General features: G+C 39.9%; 1 protein-coding gene across 5 annotated transcripts in view; it reads left to right on the top strand.

The window, feature by feature from the left end:
• Positions 1-11,031, top strand: part of luzp1 (leucine zipper protein 1) — a 69,806-nt gene extending 58,775 nt beyond the window's left edge. For all 5 annotated transcript variants that reach the window (XM_015348650.2, XM_015348651.2, XM_015348652.2 and 2 more), the window contains 2 exons: positions 25-282; positions 1,135-11,031. In XM_015348650.2, the coding sequence (XP_015204136.2) occupies positions 25-243 (219 nt within the window). In that variant the 3' untranslated portion in view covers positions 244-282; positions 1,135-11,031. The remainder of the gene's footprint in view (positions 1-24; positions 283-1,134) is intronic.
• Positions 11,032-13,947: the final 2,916 nt, after the last annotated feature.

Raw genomic sequence — 13,947 nt, forward strand, 5'->3', positions numbered from 1 at the left:
TACTTGTATTTCTTTGTTTTCTAGGCCCTAGACGACACAGCAGATCCGCCTGTAAGCATACGGAGGAAGCCATTGCCAGCTGACTCTGGGTCCTATGACCGCGCACTTAAGAACGAACCTGTGGGCAAGAGGCTGTCCCCCAGACCAGAGCTGTGGCAGAGCCCCACAAGGGGACAGGCTGCTCGGCCTGAGGGTCGAGGGGCGGGGGGGCGCAACTGGAGCAGCCGCCAAGCAGATAACTAAACCACCGTTCCCCAGCCCCTCTCCCCGCAAACATTCAAGGTGAGCTTGCGTTGTTTTTTTTATTCAACTTCAAAGTCTACGTTACGTTTAGGAAGACCCTTTGTCTGAGGGAAGTAGGAGTCTTTGCCATTAACAGGCTCTCACAATGTCGTTGGGATCTTTAGTCAGGTCTGTTGTGACCAAGATTCTCCAGGTGGGCTCACACAATTTGCTGAACGCTGAGAGCAAAGGATTGATGAAACCTCATCTAATAAAGCACAACTGGCAATTCTATTTTTAAATGTTTAAATGGCTCCAATGTCTAGTAGGACAAAGTCGATCCCAGTACTGGTGTATACACAGCTAATATTAATGCAAGGAATTACATTTATTTAACACTTGTGCTTGCTGTTAATTGTAGTGACCACTGTCTTTTTTTATAATGTTTGGATCCTTCAGTGTCTAGGTGGATATGGTCTCATCTCAATTAAAATTTATTATGAAGGAGCTTTTATATAGACTGTTGGCTGGGTCAGAGGAAAACATATCTGTTTCTATCGGCTTGAGATTTTCTAGACCTCTCTTGGATCTTTATTAATGAAAGGCGAACATAATTAACTTCAAGTTAATTAACATGGGAGTTCTCTGGTATAGCTGTGGATTTGCAAACATGATTAAGCAATCTCTGAGAAAGATGTTTTAAATGAAATGAATATTTTTGATATAGAAGGTGTATTTGACCTTCACCTTTTTATAGTACATTGATCTTTAAACAATAAGCAATACTTAGTAACACTTCAAAATTGTCTCCTTAACCCTACTTAGATTGACTCGAATATTGTGCACAATAAAGACAGAATGTTATGAATGCATAATACAGTGCTGTTGCTGACAGGTTTTTCATTGATGTAGTTGCAGGATTTCTCCACTCCTGTCTTGAGGTCCTGGAGCAGGCGTACTTCCAAATTCACAGCCTTTCTAAAGCATTGCCAGTTCCATTTTTAGAAGAAGAAGTTTAACAGACAGGTGCCAGTCCCCTCCCTTGGACATCTGCTGATCCATCTCCACGGACTGCTGCACATTGTTCCTGTATATTTTTCTAGCATGGACTTACCCAGAAAGTATCTTATTCTTTGGGCAGTGGTGTATTATATTTTTATGACATGACAAAGGAGGCTCTTGTACATGAGTGACAACCTTTCCCAGCAGGATTTGCTACCTTTGGAATGGACCACACGAGAGCAGGCACTATGTCCACGTCGCACTTTGTATTTCAAGGAAAAGTGACCCGTGCAGGAGTCACACACGACCAAAACGCAGGGAGCGAATTACTTTTAAAGAATTTTATTATTATTAATTTTATCATGTTATTTTGCCACCATTGTGGTAAAAAAAAATTACTCTTTGACATCAGTTTGGTTTTCATTTCTTGTATTTGTTTTAATTCTTTCTGATTTCCCCATCTCCCTGATGTACAGTAATACAGTTAAAGGCTGCATTTAAACCATAGGAATTTCTGTTAACCCTGCATTCCTCACCACTGTGAGTTTTTACCACTCATCGCGGCTGCATTCAGATTTTTTATTTGTATTTACCTGCTTCTTCTCACCTGTCATTCTCCTGTCATAAAGCAGCCCTTTCTCTGTGCGTTCTACCTTGGACAGTTTTAAGTTTCATTCAGTTGACTCTTTGGAGTAAAAACTGTCACTGAGCATGTATTAGATAATATCAATTGTCCGTATGTAAGCAAAAGAAGAAATTCAAGATAATTCACTGGCCAGCATTTTTTATTTTGATACTGGTTAAGCTTCTGTATTAAGTTTGCACAGAACCAGGTGCACGTAGCCTCCCATGCTTCTGCAGAAATGATCCACGTTTCTAAGTTGACAGAAATGAATGTGTGTGCATCTCTGTCTTGCAGACTGATCTCTAAGAGTGCGTTAAGCTCCTATGTACTGCTATGTTGCACTCTTCAGTAAAATCTCCCAGTAGACTTTAAGGCTGTTAATTCAAGAAGATTTAATAAGCAAGTGTAGACAAAGGAATTGGATATGTTGGGGACAGTGGAATGGGTTTAAGTAGCACTTATATTCAACTGTTAAATGCTCTGCTGGCTCATACCGTCAAACTGAAATATCTATAAACTTAGGGAAAATAAAAATCCACAGACTGTTCTTACAAGTATAATAAATGCTCTGTTCTTACACATATAAAAAAAGCTCTGTATACATTAAGTACTGTATTACATGCACTTTTGTATCATGTAACACGCAGGACATTATAATCTGAAGCATAGTTGTTCAAGATTCATGTCATCAAGTGGCATAGCATACAAATTCTGTCTGCCAAGTGAATTGCGTTGCACATTTTAAGACTCAGAGATGTTAACGTTCATGCATTTCTGTATGTATATACAATTTATAATTCAGCCATTTTAAATGATTAATGACAATATAGCGAGCAAATTCCTTTGCCCGTGGCTATGTCAGTTTCAGTGGAATGTACAGTATAACATAAATGTGTTTGACACTCCCATTTTCATACATACCTTTAACATTAAATATTAACCTAAAATCTGGCGTATCTTTTCAATATTCTGAAATGATTGCTGAATGGTTTTGCTTGTCTCTTGCCATTGCCTTGCAACGTATTATGTTTGGTCACGTTTATACAGTAGCTGCTGGCACCAGATTTGATCCCAAGAATGTAGCGCATGCCGAAATGCGGTCTTGTCGATCACTCCAGCAAGGTTAGCGGTCCACGGTGGTCCAGCTTTTTTTAGGAGAGTCAGTTTAGCTTTTTCTTAATTGAAGGCACAAGTTGGACATAAAATGCAAAATTAAAATTCCAAGGGGGGTACAAGTCCATTTTCAACTAAAACCGCACAGTTAGAAATGAGCTCTTGATTTGGACCAAGCCTCCTGTAAATACTGGATTATAGACCATAAGGAAATATTGTGAAAGGCATAGTAAACCCATGAGAAGAAAAGGTGGATTTCCAAGCTAAATATGGCCACATAGCCATACCTATTTCAATTTAAACCTACTTATTGATAATTACATCTTTTGGTTTAACATGCTTACAGATAACAGTAATAAATGTTTCTTGTCAGTAGAGAGTAAATCATTTTCATTTTTAAAATGTATCTTGTAAATTACCTTTCAAGGCACAGGACAATCAGTCTTTATTTTATAGATGGGTCATAAATGTAGTATGTACAAGCAGATATAAATTAGACAAATCTACACGGCCAGATTTGTCTAATTTATAAGCATGCTGCTGGTGGCGGGGTGTGACGTGAAGCACAGTTTTAGGGCCAAAGCTCTGGGACAAAGCCAGACTTCTGACCTTCTGAACTTCAGGCATGCCTGGTGCGTCTGTGCTGCCCAAAACCTGTTCTGACGAGAAACCCTCTCATCTCCCCGAAGCCTTCCATTCACTCCCAACTGCACCCTCCTCTCCAAAGCACACACCTTCCGGGAGGAAAAAAGCGTTTTCCAAAATCTATTTCGGTAAACAATATGCAGCCAGTCAAAATGTGGGCAAGAAAGAGATCCTTTTCAGATTCTGCTGAAAAAAAGCTTTGAAAATATAAGAGATGTTACAGGTGGAAGAAAGTCATTTGTCCCTTCTAACTCATCTGTTTGCAATCAACCTTGTGATCATTTCCTAAATTACTCTATTTTAAGCAGCATTATCATGTTTTCTCATTATAGCAGAACTTAATTCTTAAATATTTTTATGCCATTGACCATTAGTTTGCATGGTGCACAGAACTCCCCCAATACACAGAATATTGGAGATTTCATTCTCCAATACTCCATACTTAAAGCACGAGCCAAAACCCTGAGGAAGTTAATACATGTTTTATTTTTTGCTGTCAAGGGAAGGGGCCTTCCTTGAGAAGGTCTTCAATGCCAAAACAGTGTTAGCCGGTGTGTGTTGTAATCTGTGTCGTCTCACTGCTTTAATTAGTACAGTAGCAAGTGATCTGAGGCAGTCTTGGAAAGGAAGAGGAAATAATGGGAAGCAAACATAAGTCCATTCACTTTCCAACAGAAATACTCTCTTGACAGACAGTTGCCTGGAGTGCCTGTAGTTTGGTGTGACTTTGATTAAATATTTTCATCCTGCAGCACTAAGCCCATTGAAACATCAAGAGTTGCCTTTTTGTTCTCTGTAATTCGCTCCCTGTTGTTGTACACAGGACCCTGTTGGTCTCCTGCTGAAGCAGATCCAATCGCTTGAGTTTGGTTTCTTTGGGGTACGGAGATTAAAAGGAGAAAACCCACGGAGGACAATTCTTTCTCCTGCAAACATTTGCTCATGAATACCTAATAACTGTAAATGAAGTTGAGAGGGGGAGGCCTGCCCAACGTTTCATCAAGAGCATGGATATCTGAGTTCTCTGCAAGCCTGGAAGAGATTTCTGGGATATGGTTCCTAAACTTCCATTATGTGATGCTTCCTGCTAGCTCTGTGCAACCTTCTCCTGAAGCCATCGGATACACCGCTCAAGGGAATCTGATCCATTCAGACTCCTGATTGCATACCAGCAAACCATAACGCTTAGAGTTCTAACACTTCTGAAAGCATTTAGTTGTAGGAACTCAATCACTTGTCTTTTTAAAAAACAAAAAAGCCGCAATGGACAGAAATGGACCAGGTTCGCAGTGCGAACCTCCTTGACTGCCTTTTCTATGTTATTTTTAATTTAATTTTATTTAACCACCTGTGTTTGTCGAGTGGAGCTCCACAACAGGATGCTTCTTAGAAATTAGCCTGTGCCATAACAATCAATGGGGTGCCGTGTGTGTATATATATATATAAAAATACTCTTCGTTGTCTGTTTTCCAACTTCTGTATCTGAAAGGTCTCCATTAGGGAGGTAGCAAACACTGGTATTTCTTCTTTACTTGTAAGTGGTCCACTTCATAGGATCCCCGGCTCTCAGCAAGTAAGCTTTGAGTGTCTCACCCAAGATAGTTCTCTTTATCTGCACCTGAGAAACCATGTCATGAAATTGGAAATTCTTGCAAGAAATAAGGCTTCTTGCACAGCCCGTGTTCTAGGATTTGAAGCGAGTTACCTCTGTGAACAGACTTGCAATGTTTTGTAAAGCCATGAATTACAATAACGAATTTCTAACCTCAAACAGGATCCAAAAACCTGTCCAAAATTCCTGCCCTTGTTCCATTTTGACATAGACCCTTCATATGGTGCCAGGATAAGCATACAGTATGTGGATTTTAAGAAGATCGTCCCAGTAACAGCAATCTCTTAATTTCCATTCATGCAAATGCCGTGACCTATGGTGTTATTCTTTCAGTGCTCTCAGGATTTCAGAGTTTTGACAGTCCTTGGTAGGAATCCAATGTGTACATGCCCGCAGTATAATATGAGGGTCCTGGAGGCCTACAGAATGGTAAGATAAAGTGTAATCTATATCTATATATCTATCTCATTTTACAAAGACATTTAAAAGGAATTTTATCAATTAAACAACTAATTTGTTAGATTAAGTCAGCAGAAACTAAATCTGGTCCTGAAAGGCAGTAGGGGAGTCCTGACTTCTTTCCAAAGACATGATTGAAAAAGCAACCTGCTTTAGGAAGTCACATTAAAAAAAATCTCCATGTTTTTTTCTGCACAGTAGATCTCCAGTACTTTGTCTGGCACACCGGTGTCTAATTATTATTATTATTATTATTATTATTATTATTATTGTTGTCAATAAAGGTCCAAAAAGTTATTGGCACCCATTATTTAAGATTGCCCTTGCCTCTTGTCAATTCTTAGCTGAGGACTGGTAAAAATGTCTGGGATTTGTCTGTGGCAAGAGTGTTAATGTCCCCCAGGACTATGTAATAATTCTACCCAGAAGATGTGCTGAATTTGACCATTGTAGATTACTGGCCACACAAGTGGAGGCTGAAGTCATGACTGATCCACAGAGTTGATTTATAATCGTCTTATATCCTGTCTGCCTTTAAGAATGATAGTATATAGCTTCTTCCTCTGACAGTGAGAGAAAATGGAATACAGAGCCTACAGCATCTGCTTTCTGTGTTTGTCTTACGCTATGCTAAATTTTTGTGGTCACCTTCAGCAAATGAGTGGAAAGACGTAAAAAAAAATCAGGTGCTATGTTCTCATTGCCTGTAGAGGATGCAAAGTTGTTGTTTTTTTTGCTTCCTGTTCTGGTGCAGAGAGAAATACAATCTCAAGGGAGTGGTGTGATTTTGATTTTTTTTTCAAACTACTCGGATGTCCCGTGCTGTTTGGCAATCAGGGCTTTTTCCAGTTTTCAGACCTTAAGACCTTGTCTGGTTTGCATGTTGCACTGGAATCCCGACTAAGACTTAACTTTTTGCAGATCCTCATGGGGAAGACAAATTCCTGCACAAGGAATTCCAAGGCACAGAATGCTTTGGTTGAGTCAGTATTGTTAGGCAGATAGGTATTTATCTATGGAATATAAAGCAAAAATGTCCTTCTTCAGTGGACAACTGCAAGTTTCTACATGTCCAGATGCGTCTTACTCAGTCACTTGTACAGTAACTGAGCCTAACTGCCAAAACAATAGCTTGTTTTGGTACTAATTATTATTGGGAATGTTTCCTCATCAGTCCTGAAATATTATAGTAGGTATAATCTTTGTGTTTAATTTGTAAGCACAATGCAACAGTAAAACACTGCTCTGTTATCTAAGTACAACAGACTCATCAAGAATCTGAACAAAAGTGAGATTTGATTAAAAGGTAAATACATTAATTTCTAAAAAAAGTCCTAAAACATAGCTGTAGTTTGGTACTGAAATGGCAGATGGAAGATGCAATGTAACACACAGCATTCAGGGTCACCCCAAGTTTTTAACCTCGGCAGTGCTGTCTGCAGCAATCACCTTAAGAGCGATGTCCCTGACACCATTAAAAATATATCTTCCTGTGCTTTAGCTATTAGTGTGCTCTCCAAAAGCATCATTGTACAGTATTTCCCTATTTTGTTTCATTTTTTAAAAACTTCCTTCATCCCCTCTGTCAGTTAAAGCCTGTTTTATTGGCTGCTAAAGAGCAGAGAGCTGGCCAGCACTGCTGATATACGGCCCCTGGGTGCAGAAAGGGGAGAGGTCACGGATGGAGCTAATCATGGATTTCCCCAGAAATGTGGGATATAAATACTGGGACATGAGACTCTTTGGCAGCCAACACTCCTTCACAGTCTGGATCTGGAAGTTGAGAGAGACCACTGGCTTGCTACATGGTTACTTAGAAAAGTGTGCTTTGCATTTATCAAGACACATGCTTAATTTGTCATGCTGTATGCACTCATGCACAGCATGATTCTGTGTAGCCTTGCATGTCTGTTAAATGTATTATAGAACTTGTACTATGAACCATCTCCTTCACACACGAGAAATCCAGACTGTAGCCTGCAGAGGCACCATCACATTGTTTTCCCCCCAATGCATATACTAGCCTGCTGTATTTGATCTGATCAAGACTCCTGTAAGAATAAAGAGACATGAAGCGCTAGTGGAACGGTGGAACGCAGGCTGATTTTGATCCTACAGGCTCCGGGGGAAACTTTGCCCATTTTTAACACTGGCGAGTGTTACAAGGTGTAAACTGCTCAAGTTGTTCCAAGGTCTTCTTTTTAGCATTAAGAAGGTTATTGTCAATCTGGACGAATCATGGCATACTTTCTGTAAACATCACAAGGACTTTGAAAACCATCTAGCAGTCTCATAATGCAAATTGCCTGGAAATCAGGAACTGGGGACATTATGGCCGCCGGGGAGAAAAGAGGCTACACTGCCACTTCAGTTGAACTTGGCAGGTGAACTAGCTAAATAATGTCATGCAATAAGAGGACACCTCTGTCGTGTAAATATCTTGCAGTCCAATCATAATACTTTGAACAAATTGGAAATTCCAGTGTTTCATATGTGTGCTTTGTGAACTTCTAAACACAAAACCCCTAGGCATTGTACTCTGCTCAAACACACTTTCTTCAGACTTTGCTGCAAGGAAATACTCTGCCTATCATATTGCAAACCTACTCTAAAGGATCAGTGTGCAGACATGTGAACTTTCAGTCAGGGAGAGATGGAACTACAGCAAAAGAGAAATTACAAAGGACTTCCTCCCCTAAAAAATGACCTACATGCTAGTCTTGGAACAGAAGGTTGATGGCTATTCAGAGGACAGCACAGTCTTACCATGAGGTAAGCAAGAGACACCTGTGCCTTTTCTGCTGGGCATGCCAGGGCAGTTCCACACAGCTGATACACTGGTGTCTTTTATCTGCTCAAGAACTTCAGGGTTGTGATTTTAAATGTGTTCTAATAATGTACCCAGTGTTGCAATAATATGTTGTGTACCCAGAGGGCCCTGAAATGGAATTTATTTCCAATGGTTGCATTCTTCCAAAAAGAATAAAGAACAGGGAACGTTTTGGTTTTCTTAAGTAAATGCTGGTGCTGCTGCTGCCAAAGGGAGCTAATTTGAAGAGAACTTAAACTTTTTTTTTTAAGATGAAACTTGAATGGGATATTGCTTTGGGATATTACCAATGTAGTGATGTAAAAGGCAATTTACACACCCATCCTAAGTACCCAGAATGTCTCAATTTTGAAACTTGCTTTTATTAGAAACAGGAACATTTATATTTAATGTGTGTTAGAGAAAGAGAGATATTGTAAAGGAAAATACTTTTAAAACTGGTCAATTATCCAGAATCCAGCAGTTTACTTTCCTACATAAATTAATCGTAAACACAATTCTGATGTAATCAGTCAGAGTCTGCGGTACATATTGAAGCACTTAAAAATTCAATTCAATTCAACTCAACTCAATTCAAAAACATTTCACTTCAGTGTTTGTCTTCTAATTCAAAACCCAGACCTCTGGGTAGTTTTTCCTCACCAAAGTATTTGCCAATTCTGGCATCTTTTCCATGATAACCTGCATTGTTCTGACTCTCCGTTATTGTCCAGCCAGGGTTCGAGTGCCATCTCCCACCTTAACAGGTTAATCTTAGACCAGGGTAGTCAACTTACTGTAGGCACTTTCATTCTAGGTCATTACAGGTCTTTGAACTGCCCAAGAGTTAGGGAATTCATTAAGGAATTGATACTTAATTTCTTAAATTACCCAGGTTTTGAAGTTCACTTTAGGAGTTCACAATTATATTGTGATAATCATAATCAAGGATTAGATGGAGGAAGGTTTTGGGAACTGCAGAGATTGACTACCCCAATGATCTTGAACATTGGTCATAGAGAGCCCCAATACAGCAGGTTTTGTACCATTAAACATTGTTAGCTTACTGTGAAACCCCAGTTTTTAAAGATGTGAAACAATTTCATTCTGGTCAATTGAACATGTGATTTGTTAAATTAAGAAATTTAGAAATTATTTGGGATTCATTTTTAAATATTTTTCCACCTTCTAGGACTAGAGGTCTCTTAATTGAACAGATCACATGCTGGATTTAGCAATAGTTGGTGTGGCCAAGATTTAACAGCAGGTGACCTAAAAGACTAACGGGGATCAGGGTTGGAGACTACAGGTCAGCTCTGTTTCAGACACCGCAAGATCTGCTACCCAAAGAACCCAAGGACCCCTTTTTACTCCCTACTTTTCATTTGTCACATAATCCCTTTTTTGCCTTAATTTTGTTAGTACTCAAATTTAATGTAAAAAAATGGTCCAGAGTTACTGAACTGATGGAGACGTCAGAACTCGGACTCAGGGGTGTCAAACTTAGTTCTAGGAGAACATAGTCTTTTGTTTCTCTCCCCTTGGTTAGACAGTTGTCCTAAACATTTCATTAACTGCAGAATTATTATACTTCTCCCGAGGTTCCAAGATCATTTTTAGGTTACCTGTACCTTTAATGATGTTAACATTTTCATTAAAATATAAGAAAGTAATTAGCTTAATTGTTAATAACAGAGGTTGGAACAAACCCCAGAAAACCCCAGATCCTCAGGGCACTGCATTTGGGTCCCTTGAATTTCGGGGGACCAGTCTGGTTCTTCACCAGAGAGGATGCTCATGTATAATTTGTTTGGATACAATGCACCATAGGACGTGCTTGGCGTCTACACTTCGTGCCAAAATCATTCCACTGTGTTGCTAGTTTACGGTTTCTAAGTAGTGTCCGTTGTTTACTAAGATACACGATCATTATCCTCTGTGCTTTAATAAATAGTAAATTTGAGCTTTTCTATTTATGAACAAAAAAAATATTTTGGAAGAGATAGAAGAATATTTAAGAATCCATTAAAATACTATGATTAATTAGAGTTCTCCTGGAGTATGTCTAGAATAAAAAAAAGATTTGTTTAGGGGATTATTCTAGACATACTCCAGGGGAAGTTACATATTTAAGAAAACAAGCCTCCTCACCTGGTGTCTTCCCGTTTTCGTTTTTTTCCCCATTCTTTGTGCTCATTGTTTAAATGTTGCCAAAGAAGGAGAATTTTGGACCTGTACCAATTAAGGAGAACAACTCAACGTTCTTTTTAAAGCACATTTTAAATAGATGTATGCTAAGTAAAGAGGAGCAGGAGGATACAGGGCAGTTCAGTAGAAGTTTGAGCAAAAGGTTGTGGGTCCTTCTCAGTAATGTGTGGTGCACCTGCTTAGAAGGATGTCCTCTGGACCGTACATGACATCTCCATTCTAGAATAATAATTTGTGCATGTTTACCTTTGAGCTCTGCATGAAGCTTTCACAAAGCTGCCAAGTGTACAGCGAAATGTAGTCCATACAATAAAACAAGAAGCATTTGTAACATCCATGTTGGTCTGTGTGTGTGTATTGAAGAACTGGCACTTTAGGAGTATGAACCATCAATTCTGTAGTCAGCTTTAAAGATGGCTGCTGCTGAAAGGCCATTGTTTGAAGACCCGAAGATTATGCAGTGTGATGAAAAAGAAACAAGCAGACTGGTGACACCTGGCCTTCTTCATATGGCTTTAGAACGGCTGGCTGTAAGAAGCTAAATGTAATCTGAAAATGAATGTTTTCATTGCGTTGAGACCTAAGATTTCCACTGGATTTGGGAACAGGTGTCTATTCCTAAAACAACTTAAGATGTAGTAGCATCATACTACACACAGACGCTATATCCAGTTTGGCAACGTCTATTTTGTAAGGGCCAGGTGTTGCCCAAAGCAGCAGCGTGCTAGATCAAAGCAGGTTAAGCCTGCTGGTACTCACCATGCAAAAGACTGACTTGCCTTGGGGCTCATGAAAGACAGGAGAACAGCTACGCTTTGCAACCTCCTGCACCCTGTGGGATGTCAGCTGCTTACAATGTGCTTTTGCCTCAATAGGGAGATTAGCACAATGATGTGAGGAATTACCTACATCAATACCACCGCCATGTTCTAAGAGTTCCTGTTTTTTCATGTAGACCCCAAAGTTTTTATCCAGCTCATGTCCTCATACACTGTTTCCCCCTCCTGGTGGATTTCTGATTCAGGGAACACAGAGGTGCTTCACCAGCTTCACATACCTGCCAGGGGTGTTGCTCTGCTCTTATGCACTCAGGTGTGTGCATGCACTTTCATCAGTACGCAAGCAGTGCCGGGAAAGAGCCAGGATGAGTTCTAGCATGCAACAGTGTCTGAAAGGATCGCTTCATACTGTGGGTAAGCAGCGGAGGAGGAAATTCAAGAGCAAATTAACAGGCCCAACATCTAAACCTTTCCACAAGGAAAGGCAACGTTATTGTTTTTCTGTAGATAGACAGAACTATACACTGAGACAGATATTAACATAGAATTTTAGGAAATTTGTATCAAAAAGAAAAGCTGCTGTGTCACAATAGTTAATGCTTTAATGGAACAATAACTGATTTAATTTGGCCTGTTGTATATATAAGGGGTTTGGCCAATGGAACATTTCATTACCCACAGAAAAACCAAAGTGCATTTGGCACATAAAAGGCATGGTATCCAATTACGTTCAGGCAATCGTAATAGTTTTTCCCTGAGAGTCAGGCTTTAGAAAGGGCCCTGATGAAAGATGTGTATCAGTCTCCACACATCCTGGCCTACCCCTGTAGAGACTGTCTCCAAAGGTTCCCAGCTTGTGCCAAATGAAGACTTCACCCATGTTTTAATGATTCCTGCTGACAGTAGTTTTATTTAGAACGGAAGATAGCAATTTTTTAAAGAAAAGTCACAAATGAGACGGCAGTAAAGCATTATTTCAATATTCAGACCTTGAAACTAAAGACGTAAGGATGTCCATTTTGTTGGAGTGACGATGGAGCGATGGCCAGCATGCACTTAGGTGGTCCCATGTGTATTTGTCACTTGAACAATCATCCCTGGACACCATTAGTGAAGGGAAGAAAAATAGTTTGTGACTGGCAGTAGCCTAATATGGCATGGAATGTGAAGGGTGGTGGAATATGCATTTTTCAAAATTCCTAAATCCTAAATGAGTCCTACATGCCTTCCCGTGTTGTTTTTGATTTCTCTGCATATTTTCGTATCCTTTTTTACAAAAAGAGCAGGCAGCGCAGTGGCTCTGTGGCTAAGGATCTGCGCCTGTGACTGGAAGGTTGCCGGTTCAAATCCCACAGCCGGCAGAGGAATCCTACTCCGTTGGGCCCCTGAGTAAGGCCCTTAACCCCAACTGCTCCAGGGGAGCCGTACAATGGCAGACCCTGCGCTCTGACCCCAAGCTTCTCTCCCTGTCTGTCTCTCCATGGAGAAAAGCTGGGGTATGCGAAAAGACAAATTCCTAATGCAAGAAATTGTATAGGGCTAATAAAGAAACATTATCATTATCCTTTCCTGAAAAGGAAAAATAACTACGAAAAATGTTCTTAAAAGTTTAGTGATCTGAGGATCTCATCCAGGTGTTTCTCGAGCGAAGCCAGGGTATGGGCTATGCCAGCATGGCTGGATAGCTATTTTCTGATTCCAGCAAACCTTAAAATCTTATGCAGGCATACTGCAAGCACTCTACACCCATGCCCCTCAAATTCGCACACTCAAATCCAGATTTATGATGTCCCACAATTAATGCTTTTCAGAATAAAGGTGGCTCTGAACCTGTCTACAGACATAAAACATCAAAAACTCAGCCACCCATCTGTGTACACCTGACACCTTTATTGTCTTTATTACTATTTGTATCTGCCGTGCTCAAAATATCATCCGAGAAGTCTAGCTTTCCATACTGGTTATTAAAAGGTGCCGTCACGAAGGATTATAGTGTCTTCATCACAGACCAGACATTGTCTATACAGAAGCCTCATCATTGAAGCACCTTTCTTTGCTACAGCTCAAATGAGACCAAGTGCTGAATGAAGAGTATTAACACGTTTTGTCTGTGAAGTCAATTCTCTCTCAAGCCTACCTCACACGAAACACATGCTGCCAGCTGCTAGGATTCTCTCCATGATAAACACTGGCATCTGTGTCCAATTCTAAGGCAACAAGAATATAGCTGAGGATTACGTAGACCTGCTTGAAACAAATCTAAGATTTAGTTTTGACTATGGTGTATGTCAAAACAAATGAAAACAAAACAGATTTCAAGGTTCTAGGAAGAGCAAAATGTTTTGGCACTGTCAGAATTAAGTGAAAAAATATTAGTCAATGCCACACATTGAGTGTTAATTCTAACCTTCACAGACATGCTTCTTGTATTGATCTTCTGTATGTGGTCAAAAAGACTTATTTTTTTGGGAT

The sequence above is a fragment of the Lepisosteus oculatus genome, chromosome 11 (genome assembly GCF_040954835.1).
Source record: "Lepisosteus oculatus isolate fLepOcu1 chromosome 11, fLepOcu1.hap2, whole genome shotgun sequence".
Taxonomy (NCBI): Eukaryota; Metazoa; Chordata; class Actinopteri; order Semionotiformes; family Lepisosteidae; genus Lepisosteus; species Lepisosteus oculatus.